Raw genomic sequence first — 15,112 nt, 5'->3', positions numbered from 1 at the left:
TCAGGACTCACACCACCAGATTCAAGAACAGAACAGTTACCACCCCTCAGCCATCAGGCTCTTGAACAAAAGGGAATAACTACTCACGCCCATTCATTGAGATGTTTCCACAACCAGTGACCTCACTTTAAAGACTCTTTATCTTGTTATTTCATGTTCTCATTATTTATTGCTGTTTATTTATATTTGCATTTGCACAGCTTGTTGTCTTCTGCATTCTGGTTGATCTTTCATTGATCCTGTTACAGTTGCTATTCTATAGATTTGCTGAGTATGCCTGCAGGAAAATGAATCAGAGTTGTATATGGTGACAGAGATGTACTTTGAACATTCATGCAGGGTTACAGTGAAGTAGGAATAAGCAAAATGAAAAGAATGCTGAAGTTTATCGTCTTATCAGTTGAGATCGGGCTGGACTGAATCATGAATAATCACAGAGGGCTCTGATCAGTTTCCACTTTGAGTGCTGTGTGCGGTTTTGATCACTGAGGCTCCACACGAAGTGTTTGATCACTTGAAGTGTCTGCCAGGAAGAAATAGTTCTTTAATCCTGCACTTCCAGCAGAGAAGCTTCGCTGGGTGCAGCAGGGCTTTCAGCTGAGATCATGGTGGCCTGGAATCGGCCCTTTGGCTGTCATCAGACAGAGCTTGAGTTAGTGCCTTTACATTCCGTAGTCACAAATAGCCTGGCGTTTCAGACATGTACAAAGTTCACAACGTGTTGGCTCCAATCACACACAAGTTTCTATCATATCTATTTTTTTTTTTTGGAGATTCAGCGCTTCTGGCCCAGAAGCCTGCAGTGCCCAATTATACCAGTGAGACCAGTTAATCTACAACGTGGGGGGAAACCAGAGCACTCGGAAGAAACCCACACAGTCATGGGAAGAACATACAAACTCGTCACAGACAGCAGCAGGAATTGAACCCAGGTGGCTGGCGCGAGCCGCTACCTGGAACGTCTTCGTTCTAATGGTATTCCCATAGGAGCCGCAGTCAGAATGAATTTTGTATAGGCAGTCGCCTCTCCACACAGGACCCAGATTTAAAGTGTCCCGAAGAAGGGTCTTGGCCCGAAACGTCAATTCTTCCTTCTCCTCCATAGATGCAATCTGACCTGCTGATTGTGTGTGTGTGTGTGTGTGTGTGTGTGTGTGTGTGTGTTGCTCTAAAGTGGCTTTGCCTGGGGAGAGACTGGGCACCATGCAATCAGGAGAGATGCTCCTGCTTCATGTTTGACACCGAACAAGACTCTACAAGACAGTACAAGGACAGACAGTGCAACAACTTGATGATTCATTTGATAATAGACCTTTGTACAACAGAAATTCAGGCCACTAGCAATGCAGGTACTCCCTGGGGAGACATCATTACCTGGTTTAATTAGTCTTCAGTTACAGGAGCTTTCGCTTTAAGCAGTAGAATGGAATCAGATCAGCAGGTGGCATGGATATTAATGAAGCTGTTGGTTCGTGGTTCTCGTGATCATCCAACACAGGGAATCTACATCCCTTAAAGTATCTCCACAATCTTACAGTGCCTGATTGTCTGACCATTGTACCTCATAAACTGCATACAATGTGGAGTCTGCGTGAACTGAAACAGCAAAAAGACCAAAGGGTCAGCACTACATTTCCAAGAGTAATGCAAGATGTGGTTAGTAAGGTTTTTCTTACTGTGGTAGTGGTAACAATATAAGTGGTCTTGTGATGGTAACAATATAAGTGGTCTTTGTGAAGGATGCTTTTCTAAAATACTGCACCAACAGACTTTTGAAATCAATCTAGATTCTGACTTTGCTGAGGATTTGTCGATTTCTGGACTTGTGGCGCGAGTTGGTGTATAGGAGCACCAAGTGATAGTGACTGTCCATCTCCCTCACTGCCGTTAGAGTAGGATTAGCGCACTCACATGTCCATGGCCAGCAGATGAAGCATCCCACTGTTGGCACCAATGGATAAAAACACTCACACGAAGAGAACTTAAGACAGCAATTAGGTGGACAAAAAGAGGCCATGAAAGATTAAAGAGAATCCCAAGATATTCTTCTGGTCTATCAGGAACTAGAGGGTAGCCAAAGACAGAGTGGGTCCCCTTAGGGACCAAAGCGGTAACCTATATGCGCAGCTGAATGATAAAGGAGAAGCCCCAAGCATATCTGTTTACCAAGGAGAAGAACATGGAAGATCATAAATTAGGGAGGGGTATATAGATAATCTGGAACAGGTCAGTATTAAGAAGAGGGAGTGTTGTGGTACATGGAGGGATAAGATTGAACCCAGTTTGCAATGGGAAGCAAGGGAGGAGATAGCTGACTCCCTGATGGAAATATTTGCATCCTTGTTAACAGGTGACGTTCATAATTCCCTGAAAGTAGAAATGCAGGTGGTGAAGAAGGCATATGGCATGCTTCTCTTAATAGGTATGGGAAAAGGATATATGTCAGTCCATGGCCTCATCTCGGCACCCTCAGGGTGTTTCATCTGGGTAGCCTCCAACCTGCCAACCTGATGGCATGAATATCAATTTCTCCTTCTGGCATTCCCCTCCCCCAACTTCTTCTAATCCCCCACTCTGGCCTTTTACCTCTTTTCATCTACCTATCACTCCCCCCGGGTCCTCTCCTCCTTCCCTTTCTCCTATAGTCTACTCAGTTCTCCTTTCAGATTCCTTCCTCTCCAGCCCTTTACCTTTCCCACCCATCTGGCTTCATCTGTCACCTTCCAGCCAGCCTCCGTCCCCTTCCCCCACCCTTTTATTCTGACATCTTCCCCCTTCCTTCTCAGTCCTGAGAAAAGGGTGTTGGCCTGAAACATCGACTGTTCACTCATTGCCAGAGATGCTGCCCGACCTGCGGGTTCCTCCAGCATCTTGTATGCGTTGCTTTGGACCTCCAGCATCTGCAGACTTTCTTGTGTATAGGATATAAAAGTTGGGAAGTTATATTGCAGTTTTGCAATACACTAGGTAGAATGCCTTGGAATATTGTGGGCAAATCTGGTGGTGGCATTACAGGAAGGATGTGTTCTGCTGGATACAGGGCAGAGGAGATTCACCAGGATGTAGCCTGAATTGAAAGACTTTAGTTGTGGAGTGAGATTGTACAGGCTGGGCTTGTTTTCCCTGGACTAAAGGAGGCTGAGAGATGAACTGACAGAAGTATACAAAATTATGGATGTGGAAACCATAGAAAGGGTGCAGAGGAGGTTTACAAGGATGTTGCCTGAATTGGGGGCATGCCTTATGAGAATAGGTTGAGTGAACTCGGCCTTTTCTCCTTGGAGCGATGGAGGATGAGAGGTGTATAAGATGATGAGACGCATTGATCGTGTGGATAGTCAGAGGCTTTTTCCCAGGGTTGAAATGGCTAGCACGAGAGGACACAGTTTTGAGGTGCTTGGAAGTAGGTACAGAGGAGGTGTCAGGGGTATACCTCTGGGTAATCCTAGGTAATTTCTAAGGTAAGGACATGTTTGGCACAGCATTGTGGGCCGAAGGGCCTGTATTGTGCTGTAGGTTTTCTATGTTTCTATTATAAGAGGCATAGATTGGCAAAATAGTCAAAATCATTTTTTAAAACAAGAGGGCGTTGGTTTTAAGGTAAGAGGAAGTTGCATTAATGGTGATTGAGATGATTTTTTTTTACACAGAGAGCGATTGATATCTGTGTTCACTGTGAAATCAGATACCATCACTTACTCTTCAGGCAGGCAACATATAAATACAGGGTTTCCCAACCTGGAGTCTGCAGACCTCTCGGTTAATGGTCGGGATCCCTGGCACGAATAAGGTTGGGAACCCCTGGAGGAGTGGGAGAGTGGGCACCTAGGACTAGAGAGCACAACCTCAGAATATGAGGGCGTCCCTTCAGAACAGAGATGAGGAGCGATTTCTTTACCAGAGGGTGGGGAATCTGTGGAATTCATTGCCACAGATGCCTGTCATTGGATATATTTAAAGCAGAGTTTGAGAGGTTCATGATTAGTAAGGTCAAAGGCTGCAGGAAGAAGGCAGGAGAATGGGGTTGAGAAGGAAAATAAATCGGCCATGGTAGAATGGAGGAGCAGACTCGATGGGCCAAATAGCCTAATTCTGCTTTTATGTCTTGTGGTCTTTTGATTTGGACCTGCTGGGTCAGAGTTTACGGGCAAAATGCTCAGCATGGGCATGGTTGGTCAAAGAGCTTCCTCTGCCTGGTACAACTCTGTGACCCTAAAAGGAGCAGAGGGAAGAGCAGTGACCAGCATTCCCATTGCAGAGGCAGCTCAAGGGTTATGTTATGCTATTGAGAGCACGGCGAGGGGGGGCAACATTCATGGTAAACATCTCACTGCATGTACCAAAACCTGCTGTTTGCCTTTAAATTGGTAGCTTTTCAGCAACTATTAACGAGCAAGTATTGGACAGAAGCTGTGTTGTTGTGCTGCCTCACATCCACTGCGTAGCCTGTTCTAATTTTGTTAGTGCCTGTAATGATGCAGTCACACTCAGTGACTCCCACCACTGTGAATGTGAAGCCAGCTGACTCTGGTTTGGCGCAGAGCTCATCTGTTGGATTCTAACCTGACTCCAAAGTAAGACCCCTTCTCCAGGAAAATTCAGGACTCTCTTTCTGCCTCAGTCTTGCCCTAAGTTGGGACCCAGATTGTGGATAAGGTCGCTTTACGTTTTAACTGTGACATCAAAGTGAAGTAGCACTAGAGCTGTGTAAATTAATCCTCAATCTGTTTTGTATTAAATACTATGAAATGGGAAGAAGTAAATAACAAGGCTCACAAAGGCCTGAATGATTTGAATTTGTGTGAGAATGGATGTTTCAAATAAAATCAGGTTTATCTATTAACCTTTCCTTGTTTCTCTCTTTTCCACGGTCCTTCTGATGCTCTTCTATCAAACCTTGACAGACCCTGTTACAGGTAGGCCCAAAATAGAGCCTGTTTATTATTTGTAATGTGCATGAATAAAATTGTGGGTTTAACTAGTTTATTTCTGAAAATGAAAAAAATCTGAAAAGACCCCACCCTCCCGGCGTTTGAGCCCTTAATGTTGGACAGAAAGTGGGGAGGGTTTGTAGCTGGTGGTCAATGCTACTGCCATTTATCACCCCAGGCTGCGGGTTTGCCTACTTTACCCAGTTGGTATTTTCTGCCAAACTCACCTGAATGGTCAGGGTGAGCGCGATGTGTAACTTGGGTTGGGAAAAGAAACTAGTCTTGAGAGCAGACCAGAATGTATGGGGACCATCATCATCGTTTTGTGTCGTGTCCTATGACACGGGCAATCATGGTCTATCCATGACCGTGATTGTTCTTGGCAAATTTTTCTACAGAAGTGGTTTTACCATTGCCTTCTGGGCAGTGTCTTTACAAGGCAGATGACCCCAGCCATTATCAATACCCTTCAGAGAATGTCTGCCTGGCTTCAATGTTTGCATAGGGTTTGTGATAAGCACCAGCTGCTCATATGACCATCCACCATCTGCTCCCAGGGCTTCCTGTGACCCTGATCTGGGGGCTAAGCAGGTGCTACACCTTGCCCAAGGGTGACCTGCAGGCTCACAGAGAGAAGGTGCGCCTTACCTCTCCTTTGGTAGAGATGTATCTCCACTCTGCCACCCAAGTCATGAGGATAACTTCCACAAATGATCAGTGATGGTCTGTGCATGACTTGATTACAGACAACACTAGGCATGCAACAGAATGCTCTGTTGATAGTGAAAATTGTAAAATGTCATCTGTCCTGGCAACTCTAAAGTGTTTGGCTCAACAGCTAACTAAATGAGGAAGTGTTCTTTGAGACTATCGCGGACTGTCTGATCTTGAAAACTGTCTGCAGTGTGGAATTAAGACCAATGCTGAAAGAATCCACTGCAGGCGACAGGTTTCCTCTGCATTCTGTTTAGGAGCAAGCATGGGGTGAGGAGTTGAAAATAACAAGAGAACAGAACAATTATCTCATTTAGCTTGGGTGTAATCTTAAAATTAGAGCTCGGCTGAAATCAGAACAACTAACTTAAGTCAGAAATACAAGAGATTCTGCAGATGCAGGAAATCTTGATAAACACACACAAAATCCTGGAGGAACTCAACAAATCAGGCAGCGTCTATGGAGGAAAATAAACAGTTGACATTCCGGGCCATGATGCTTCACCAGGACTGTCTATTTCCTTCCGTAGATGCAGCCTGACTTTCTGAGTTCCTCCAGCATTTTGTGTGTGTCACTTCAGTTCAAAGTTATTGGAACTTCAGACCTCTATTCCTGCGGAAGGAATAGAGGCTGGGACAGTGAAGCCTGCAATACTGAGATGGGTAGATTTTCATTCCGAGTGTGATTTGAGGGACAAGGGGGCATCCGTTAGTCTTGCAAGACCATGGATCTGCGCCTGGAAAGTCTTCACTCTCCAAGGCGCAGGCCTGGGCAAGGTTGTATGGAAGACCAGCAGTTGCCCGTGCTGCAAGTCTCCCCTCTCCAAGACACCGATGTTGTCTAAGGGAAGGGCATTAGGACCCATACAGCTTGGCACCAGTGTCGTCCAGAGCACTGTGTGATTAAGTGCCTTGCTCAAGGACACAACACGTTGCCTCGGCCTTCAGATGACCTTCAGGTCGCTAGTCCAATGCCTTAACCACTTGGCCACGTGCTCACACGGGACAAGGAGGAAGAGCTAGTAAGTGAAGTTGGGATTTTGTTCAGCTGTGACTGGACTGGGTACATGGCAGGTTTGAAGGACGGCTCCTGTGGGAGACAACCCCACAATCTGGAACAGTTGCTGGCAAGTAGCAGCAGGGGTTTCAGATGATGGAGCGCCACGCTCCTGTCACTTGCATGTTTCGAGGCAGGAGCTTCCCACCCACACCAGGAGGCTCCTGGGAAAGCATAAACGAATCAGAAGGCTAATGGAGCTGTGTGCCAGCTTCATCTGACTCACGCACCATGCCACCTGGGATTTCAGGCTGGAGGTGAGAAAAACAAGACAAGTGACTCACCAACTCTGCAACAGTGTTCCTCCACACCTGGTCGTCTGCATCTGAAGACTTGTTCCTGACCCCAAATTATTCATACAGAGAAGTAATATCCATGCTCGATTCCCTGCCTCCCTCTACCACCTCAGTCAGCTAGACACTGTCTATCCCTATTTCAACACTTCAGTCACTTCGATAAGGATGTTGATTTGGCATCTCTACAAAGTCTTTCCCTAAATCCATATCTCAAGTGTCTACTTCTCAAAATTCATATCTGACGAGCCCACCGCATTCCCATTCTCCTCGGTTACTCATCAGCCATCTCTGGAAGCCCTGCCTTCTGTACGAGCATCTGGGAGAACCAACTCCCCCACCCCCCTGCAAGATCAGCCATCCTCCTTTCCCTGCATCCTTGGCTCCAAGGTGGGCTGTGAGCAGAAGGTGCTTGACGTCTCTTTTCAGGAACACCCTCTGCGCTGATGCCAGAGACAAATCCATGGGTGAATCCGGGGAGCTGTGAACCAGCTCAATTGCATGGAAAATGGTGAACCTGTTGAAGCCTTCTAGCAGGATTGAAATGTCTAATACCAGAGGGCATGCATTGGAGGTGAGAGGGGGTGGGTTCAAGAGGGATGTGAGGGGTAAGTTTTTTTACTCATACCTGCCTAGTATGGTGGTGGAGGTAAATACATTAGAAATTTTTAAGATACCTTTGCATAGGCACATGGATACAAGGAAGATGGAGGGATATGGAACACACATAAAAGTTGCTGGTGAACACAGCATCTCTAGGAAGAGGTACAGTCGACGGTTCGGGCCGAGACCCTTCGTTAGGACTAACTGAAAGAAGAGCTAGTAAGAGATTTGAAAGTGGGAGGGGGAGGGGGAGATCCAAAATGATAGGAGAAGACAGGAGGGGGAGGGATGGAGCCAAGAGCTGGACAGGTGATTGGCAAAAGGGATGTGAGAGGATCATGGGACAGGAGGCCTAGGGAGAAAGAAAGGGGGAGTGGGGAAGCCCAGAGGATGGGCAAGGGGTATAGTGAGAGGAACAGTGGGAGAAAAAGGAGACAGAGAAAAAGAATGTGTGTGTATATAAATAAATAAATAATGGATGGGGTACGAGGGGGAGGTTGGGCATTAGCGGAAGTTAGAGAAGTCGATGTTCATGCCATCAGGTTGGAGGCTACCCAGATGGAATATAAGGTGTTGTTCCTCCAACCCGAGTGCGGCTTCATCTTTACAATAGAGGAGGCCGTGGATAGACATATCAGAATGGGAATGGGACGTGGAATTAAAATGTGTGGCCATGGATAGACATATTAGAATGGAAATGGGACCTCCCATTCCACGTCCACGTCCCATTCCCATTCTGACATGTCTATCCATGGCCTCCTCTACTGTAAAGATGAAGCCACACTCAGGTTGGAGGAACAACACCTTATATTCCGTCTGGGTAGCCTCCAACCTGATGGCATGAACATCGACTTCTCTAACTTCCGCTAATGCCCAACCTCCCCCTCGTACCCCATCCATTATTTATTTATTTATATACACACATTCTTTTTCTCTGTCTCCTTTTTCTCCCACTGTCCCTCTCACTATACCCCTTGCCCATCCTCTGGGCTTCCCCACTCCCCCTTTCTTTCTCCCTAGGCCTCCTGTCCCATGATCCTCTCACATCCCTTTTGCCAATCAACTGTCCAGCTCTTGGCTCCATCCCTCCCCCTCCTGTCTTCTCCTATCATTTCAGATCTCCCCCCCACCCACTTTCAAATCTTTTACTGGCTCTTCTTTCAGTTAGTCCTGACGAAGGGTCTCGGCCGGAAACATCGACTGTACCTCTTCCTAGAGATGCTGCCTGGCCTGCTGCGCTCACCAGCAACTTTTATGTGTGTTGCTTGAAATTCCAGCATCTGCAGATTTCCTCGTGTTTGCATGGAGGGATATGGACATGGTCTAGGTAGAAAGGATTAGTGTTTGGGTGTTTTTGATTTGCTTTTTAGCTGGTTCAGCACAACATTGTGGGCCGAATGGCCTGTTCCTGTACTGTACTGTTCTAAGTTCTCTGCCATCGGTGACAAGAGTGCATTCACGCATGACGTTACTGTTATTAATGAATAGTTAAGGTGAGTGATATATTTTAAATTGCAGCTATGATTTTGTATTTTTGCATTTTGACGGCTGACTGCTGTAATTAGAGTGTTATTTGTTACAGTTTTGAGTATATGGGAAATATAATGCGACAGAGTGCAGTATGTCTGCAGAATAACTGCAGGTCTGTAATTATGAGTGTTTACATCGGCCCGTTGAAATGTAAGCAGAGATAGTCAGACTGATGTGAATTCAGACTAATTTCTCGCACTATAACTGGAACTAGGGATTAATACTTACACAGCTGCTGATTTCCCTGAGGGCTGTGTGCAGACTGGAACTGGCAGAGGTTTAATATATGCTCCTCTGGCAAGATTATCACAGGCAGTGAGTAATGTAGGTTGCGCTGAAGCATGATTGCATGACAGTGGGCTGGGGAACAGAAACAAAGGTGCCAGCAATCTCAACTTGAAATTAAAAATGTAAATGGACTGCATTTAATTCATTCAGGAGTCTGTGCAATGTGTGACCAGATTTAATATTTGTCGTCTTAGATCAGGTCAGTGAGGATAAATAACAATATACACACAGTGGCCACTTTATTAGGTGCACCCGCACAACCTGCTTGTTAATGCAAATATCTAATCAGCCAATCACGTGGCAGCAACTTGGTGCATAAGAGCATGCAGGCATGGCCAAGAGGTTCAGTTATTGTTCAGAGCAAACATCAGAATTAGAAAAAAATGTGATCTAAGTGACTTTGACTCTATAATGTTTGTTGGTGCCAGATGGGGTGGTTTGAGTATCTCAGAAACTGCTGAACTCCCGGGATTTTCATGCACAACAGCCTCTAGAGGAGGGGTTGCACAGACCCCTTGGTTAATGGTAGGGGTCCGTGGTATAAGAGTGGTTGGGAACCCCGGCTCTAGAGTTTACAGATGGGCAAAAAGCATCCAGTGGGCTGCAGTTCTGTGGGCAAAAGAGAGAGGTCAGAGGAGAATGGCCAGACTGGTTCAAGCTGACAGGAAGGCGACAGTAACTGAAATAACCACGCGTTACGACAGTGGTGTGCAGAAGAGCATCTCTGAAAATGCACAATCGGTCAGAACTCGGAGTGGATGGGCTACAGCAGCAGAAGACTGCCAACATGCGCTCAGTGTCCACTTTACTAGGCAGAGAGCTGCTGTAGGTGGCAGTCCTGGCTTGAACAGCAAATGCTCACACCTCGCCTGGATGAACCCAGTCAGCTGAGAAGGTGACTTCTCTGTCACTGCAATAGATCCAGCAGTAAATTAAACCACTAGATAAAGGAGGCCAGCAGCCGGTTCTCTGAATAGCCTCTGCGCATAAGACACAATCTGTCGAGTTTTTGTTATTTCTGGTTTGTGTAGCCAACAAGGTGTGACAGCACCCAGGCATTATTTGGGTGCAGTGTCTAAAGGAAACAACATAGAGCAGATGTTTTCAGCCTTCCTTTCTAGCATGTGTGAGGGCGACATCGCTACACAATAGCGGGGATTTTCGTGCGCCTAGACGCTGCACTTGCTGTTTTCTTTTTGACACCCTGTTAAAGTCAGACTTCATTGCCAAGTGCCTCTTTTGGGGATGGTGATTTGGGTTTATTTGTAGTCTGAATAATTAGTGGGGGAAAAAAATAAGAGTTCAAGAAATCGTGTCGGGTTCAGTTCCTATTTTGATCGTCACTATCACTGGATTTAGCAAGGAGCTCTAACGTCAGGCCTGATGGTAGCAATTGTACCCAAGATTTATATCATGTCCCCCAGTGAATCAGACTAGAATCGACAGCCGACAGTACGAGCGAAATGATTATAAACCCGGTCAAAGGTGTGGAATTGAAGGAAGGGGGAGCTGGAGAGGTTGGGCCGTGTGCAGAGCGAGAATTCCGAAGCTGAGTGTGTAGGAAACTGAAGGGTACCGACACCAGGGATGTTCTGCAAGGAGAAGAGGAGGCACAGAAGACTAGGGCAAAGGCTCAGCGGGACCGAATGAAGTGTTTAAGCACAGGGTTTTGGAAATCTGGAATCCGATGTATGTCATCGAGTGGAGGGAAGGTGGAAGAGTATCATATCGGATAGGAGGAATGGTAGTGAAATTGGGAAGAATTTGAAGTTCAGATCACACAGACACCACTCTAGTGGACCACACTATTTAACACACTTACATTTATCACACTTTTTTAGAAAACAAAACTGGCCGGACAGCAGCAGTGGAAAGAGAAACAGATTAAATGTGTGAGGGTAAGGGATCTGAAGATCTCCCGAGCCTCGTGTGTTAATTCTCTTTCTCCTTCTACAGGTGCTGTCTGGTATGAGTGTTTCTGCCATTTTCTGTTTTTGTTTCAAATTTCCAGTACAGGGTCCCGGTCGCTGCGCGACCTCTGGGTGGGAACGGTGGACTCCCACGCGCCTTCTCTCCCCACCCGCCCCAACCGCACCCCAAAGCCGCAACGATCGAGGGCTGGGCTGGGCTGCCCACTCGCTGGTTTCAAACAATTAGGATCATGAACGGTTCTCAAGAACGGAATCCTGCCCGTCCTAACATGGGGACTGTCTGTAATCACTTTATTTTTTGCTTTTAATTTACTGGCAAGTTGCATTCAGGTGTTGCCATTGTGCTGTGTGATTTTAAACACTACCCGACACAGCCCATGCTTTGCCCGGAGTTAGAGAGTCTGCCTTTGATTAATGTCTCCAGTCGGCAGTGAAGCATCTGTGCGGTGACCGTCCCAACCTGCTGTTCTCCTGTCTCCGTCGCCAGCCATGAAGGGAAGACTGACATTCCCTTCAGCATAATGAATACCGTCCTCTCTCAGCCCCTGAAGAAGACGCAAGTCTGTTTCTCCAAAAGCAGCAATGTAGATCACACAGCCCTTGCCTGTTTCCCTGCCCCAGTTCTGGGCTGAGAATCGTCACTGACTGCAGCACCGCATTTGCACAGGCGAAATCTCTCATCGCCACAGCCTGAGTGTTCGTAATAGAAACAAAGGAAGATTCAAAGTTTATCACTGAATAAAACCTAGTAAATGATCAATAGACATTAATAATCTATGGATTGAAAATCATTAAATATAGCAAACAGAGAAAATATCTGTTATAAAACCTATGAAGTCAAAGTACTTTTATATCACCATGCACAACCTTGAGATTAATTTTCTTGCAGGTATTTACAGGAAAATAAAGAACTACAGTAGAATTTATGAAAAAAAACACACATAAAGCCTGACAAACAACCAATGTGTAAATAAAATAACAGGTAACACTGGGAACCTGAGTGGTAGAGTCCTTGAGAATGAGTCTGTAGGTTGTGGGAACAGTTCATTGTTGGCGTGAGTGAAGTTATCCCCTCTGGTTCAAGAGCCTGATGGCTGAGGGGTAGTAACTGCTCCTGAACCTGGTGGTGTGGGACCGAAAATGACTGTACCCCCTGCTTTATGGTAGTTGTGAGACGAGACGTTGGCAGGGTCCCTGATGGTGGGTGCTGCTTTCTCATGACAGCGCTCCTTGCAGATGTGCTCAATGGTGCAAATGTGCTGAAGGGAATGCAGTAGCTTTCATCTTTCTTTGAGTTATTCACTCAAGACTATTCGGAATTAGACGTGACCTGCCCCAGGCTTATTTTCAAGACTGCATTCACTGCAAGTTGGGTGGGTTTCTATCCCTTTCATTTTCATCATCTCTGCGGCAACTTAATGGGACTGCATGTCACACAATGATGCACGCTGCACCCAGTGCTCATAATTCAGCCCCGTTAGCAGCACGGCACTCTGACTGGGGTTGGGCATCTTCCCGGGTCAGTGTGGTTGGAGGAGAGGAGAACAGCTGTTCTTGTGTCTGAGAGAGAGAGAGGCTTTGTAACAGGTCAGCATGAGATGAGAACAGTGAAATCAGAAGTCTGTCAGTGGCTGGTTAAGTGTGTTTTCACATAAAACCCAGTTGAATAACACCCTGTTTGTTACTGGTTGCATTCTACAGTATCTGAAGGAGAGAGAGCTCCAGACAGGATGAGACTGAAATCACAGGACTTTTCATGTTTTTATACTGTCATATTCACAATGAGATTCTCTGTCAGCCACTTTATTGAGTGTATACATTGGCAGCAATCCCAGTTTAGCAGTAGTGCTGGTTTTCCTGAAAGCTGGGCAGAGTGTTGGCCTTTATTTGCCCTCTGGGAAGGTCCATCCCAAAACATGCAACAACTGAAGCCACACAGTGTCCCAAGACACTTCGGCTAACCCTCATTATAAGCGGGACAGTGCAGATTGAGTTCTGTTTACCACGTGTACATCGAAACGGGCAGCGAAATGCACCGTTTGCGTTACTGACCAACACCCCCAAGGATGTGCTGAGGGAGGGGGGCCACACATGGTCAGTAGAACAACGCCATGGACAGCAGCAGCAAAAGAGAAATACACTTCCCTGCCCTCCCACCCACCCGTCCCCTCACACCCACCCCCCACCCGTCCCCTCACACACACCACCGTCCCCTCACACCCACCCCCCACCTGTCCCCTCATACACACCCGTCCCCTCACACACACCCGTCCCCTCACACACACCGGTCCCCTCACACCCACCCCCCACCCGTCCCCTCCCACCCATCCCCTCACACACACCGCCGTCCCCTCACACCCACCCCCCACCTGTCCCCTCATACTCACCCGTCCCCTCACACACACCCCCCACCCGTCCCCTCACACACACCCGTCCCCTCACACACACCCGTCCCCTCACCCCCACCCATCCCCTCACACACACCGGTCCCCTCACACCCACCCCCCACCCATCCCCTCACACATACCCCCCACCCGTCCCCTCACACACCCGTCCCCTCACACACCTGTCCCCTTATACACACCCGTCCCCTCACACACACCGCTGTCCCCTCACACACCCCCCCCACCCGTCCCCTCACACACACTGCTATCCCCTCACACACACTCCCCACCCGTCCCCTCACACACACCCGTCCCCTCACACACCTGTCCCCTCACACACACCCGTCCCCTCACACACCCGTCCCCTCACACACACCCGTCCCCTCACACCCACCCCCCACCTGTCCCCTCATACACACCCGTCCCCTCACACACACCGCCGTCCCCTCACACACACCCCCCACCCATCCCCTCACACACACCCGTCCCCTCACACACCTGTCCCCTCACACCCACCCGTCCCTTCACACACACCCCCCACCCGTCCCCTCACACACACCCGTCCCCTCACACACACCCGTCCCCTCACACACCCGTCCCCTCACACACACCCGTCCCCTCACACACCCGTCCCCTCACACACCCGTCCCCTCACACCCACCCCCCACCTGTCCCCTCATACACACCCGTCCCCTCACACACACCGCCGTCCCCTCACACACACCCCCCACCCATCCCCTCACACACACCCGTCCCCTCACACACACCCGTCCCCTCACACACACCCGTCCCCTCACACACCTGTCCCCTCACACCCACCCGTCCCCTCACACACACCCGTCCCCTCACACACCTGTCCCCTCACACCCACCCGTCCCCTCACACACACCCGTCCCCTCACACACCCCCCCACCTGTCCCCTCACACCCATCCCCTCACACACATAGACAGGCCTCCAGCCCCAGCACAGGCCGCCCCCGGGCCTAGTTTACATCACCCTTTTTGAATGCCCGTTTTTAAAAAGAAACAATAAGCTTTGGGCAACATACTGCAGATTCTAGAAGTCCAAAGCAAATAAATAAATAATTAGCATTGCTCCACCAAAACCTAATATGGCCATTACTAAATAGCTGCTATTGGGATCTTGCTGTGCACCAATAGGATGCCACTTATTCCAGTAGCCAGATCATATCTGCCGTCCGGAATGAGTTAGCTGACTGTTGCTATGATTGGCAAGTTGGTAACCAGAAGTTAATCCTGACACAAACCTTCTTCAGGCAAGAGCCTGCTGCCCGCTCATTGTTTTAGCAATTCAGACATACTAGCTCTTCCCCTCAGGAGCTTTGAATTTTCCGCAAGGGTGGTTCAAAATAATGTACTG

General features: G+C 47.9%; 1 protein-coding gene across 1 annotated transcript in view; it reads left to right on the top strand.

Moving 5' to 3' along the window:
* Positions 1–15,112, top strand: part of acap3a (ArfGAP with coiled-coil, ankyrin repeat and PH domains 3a) — a 385,203-nt gene that overhangs the window by 295,549 nt on the left and 74,542 nt on the right. The window contains exon 10 of the mRNA XM_072245228.1: positions 4,905–4,916. Within this exon, the coding sequence (XP_072101329.1) occupies positions 4,905–4,916 (12 nt within the window). The remainder of the gene's footprint in view (positions 1–4,904; positions 4,917–15,112) is intronic.

Source organism: Mobula birostris, chromosome 27 (assembly GCF_030028105.1).
Source record: "Mobula birostris isolate sMobBir1 chromosome 27, sMobBir1.hap1, whole genome shotgun sequence".
NCBI lineage: Eukaryota > Metazoa > Chordata > Chondrichthyes > Myliobatiformes > Myliobatidae > Mobula > Mobula birostris.
This window is presented reverse-complemented; position numbering and strand designations above follow the sequence as displayed.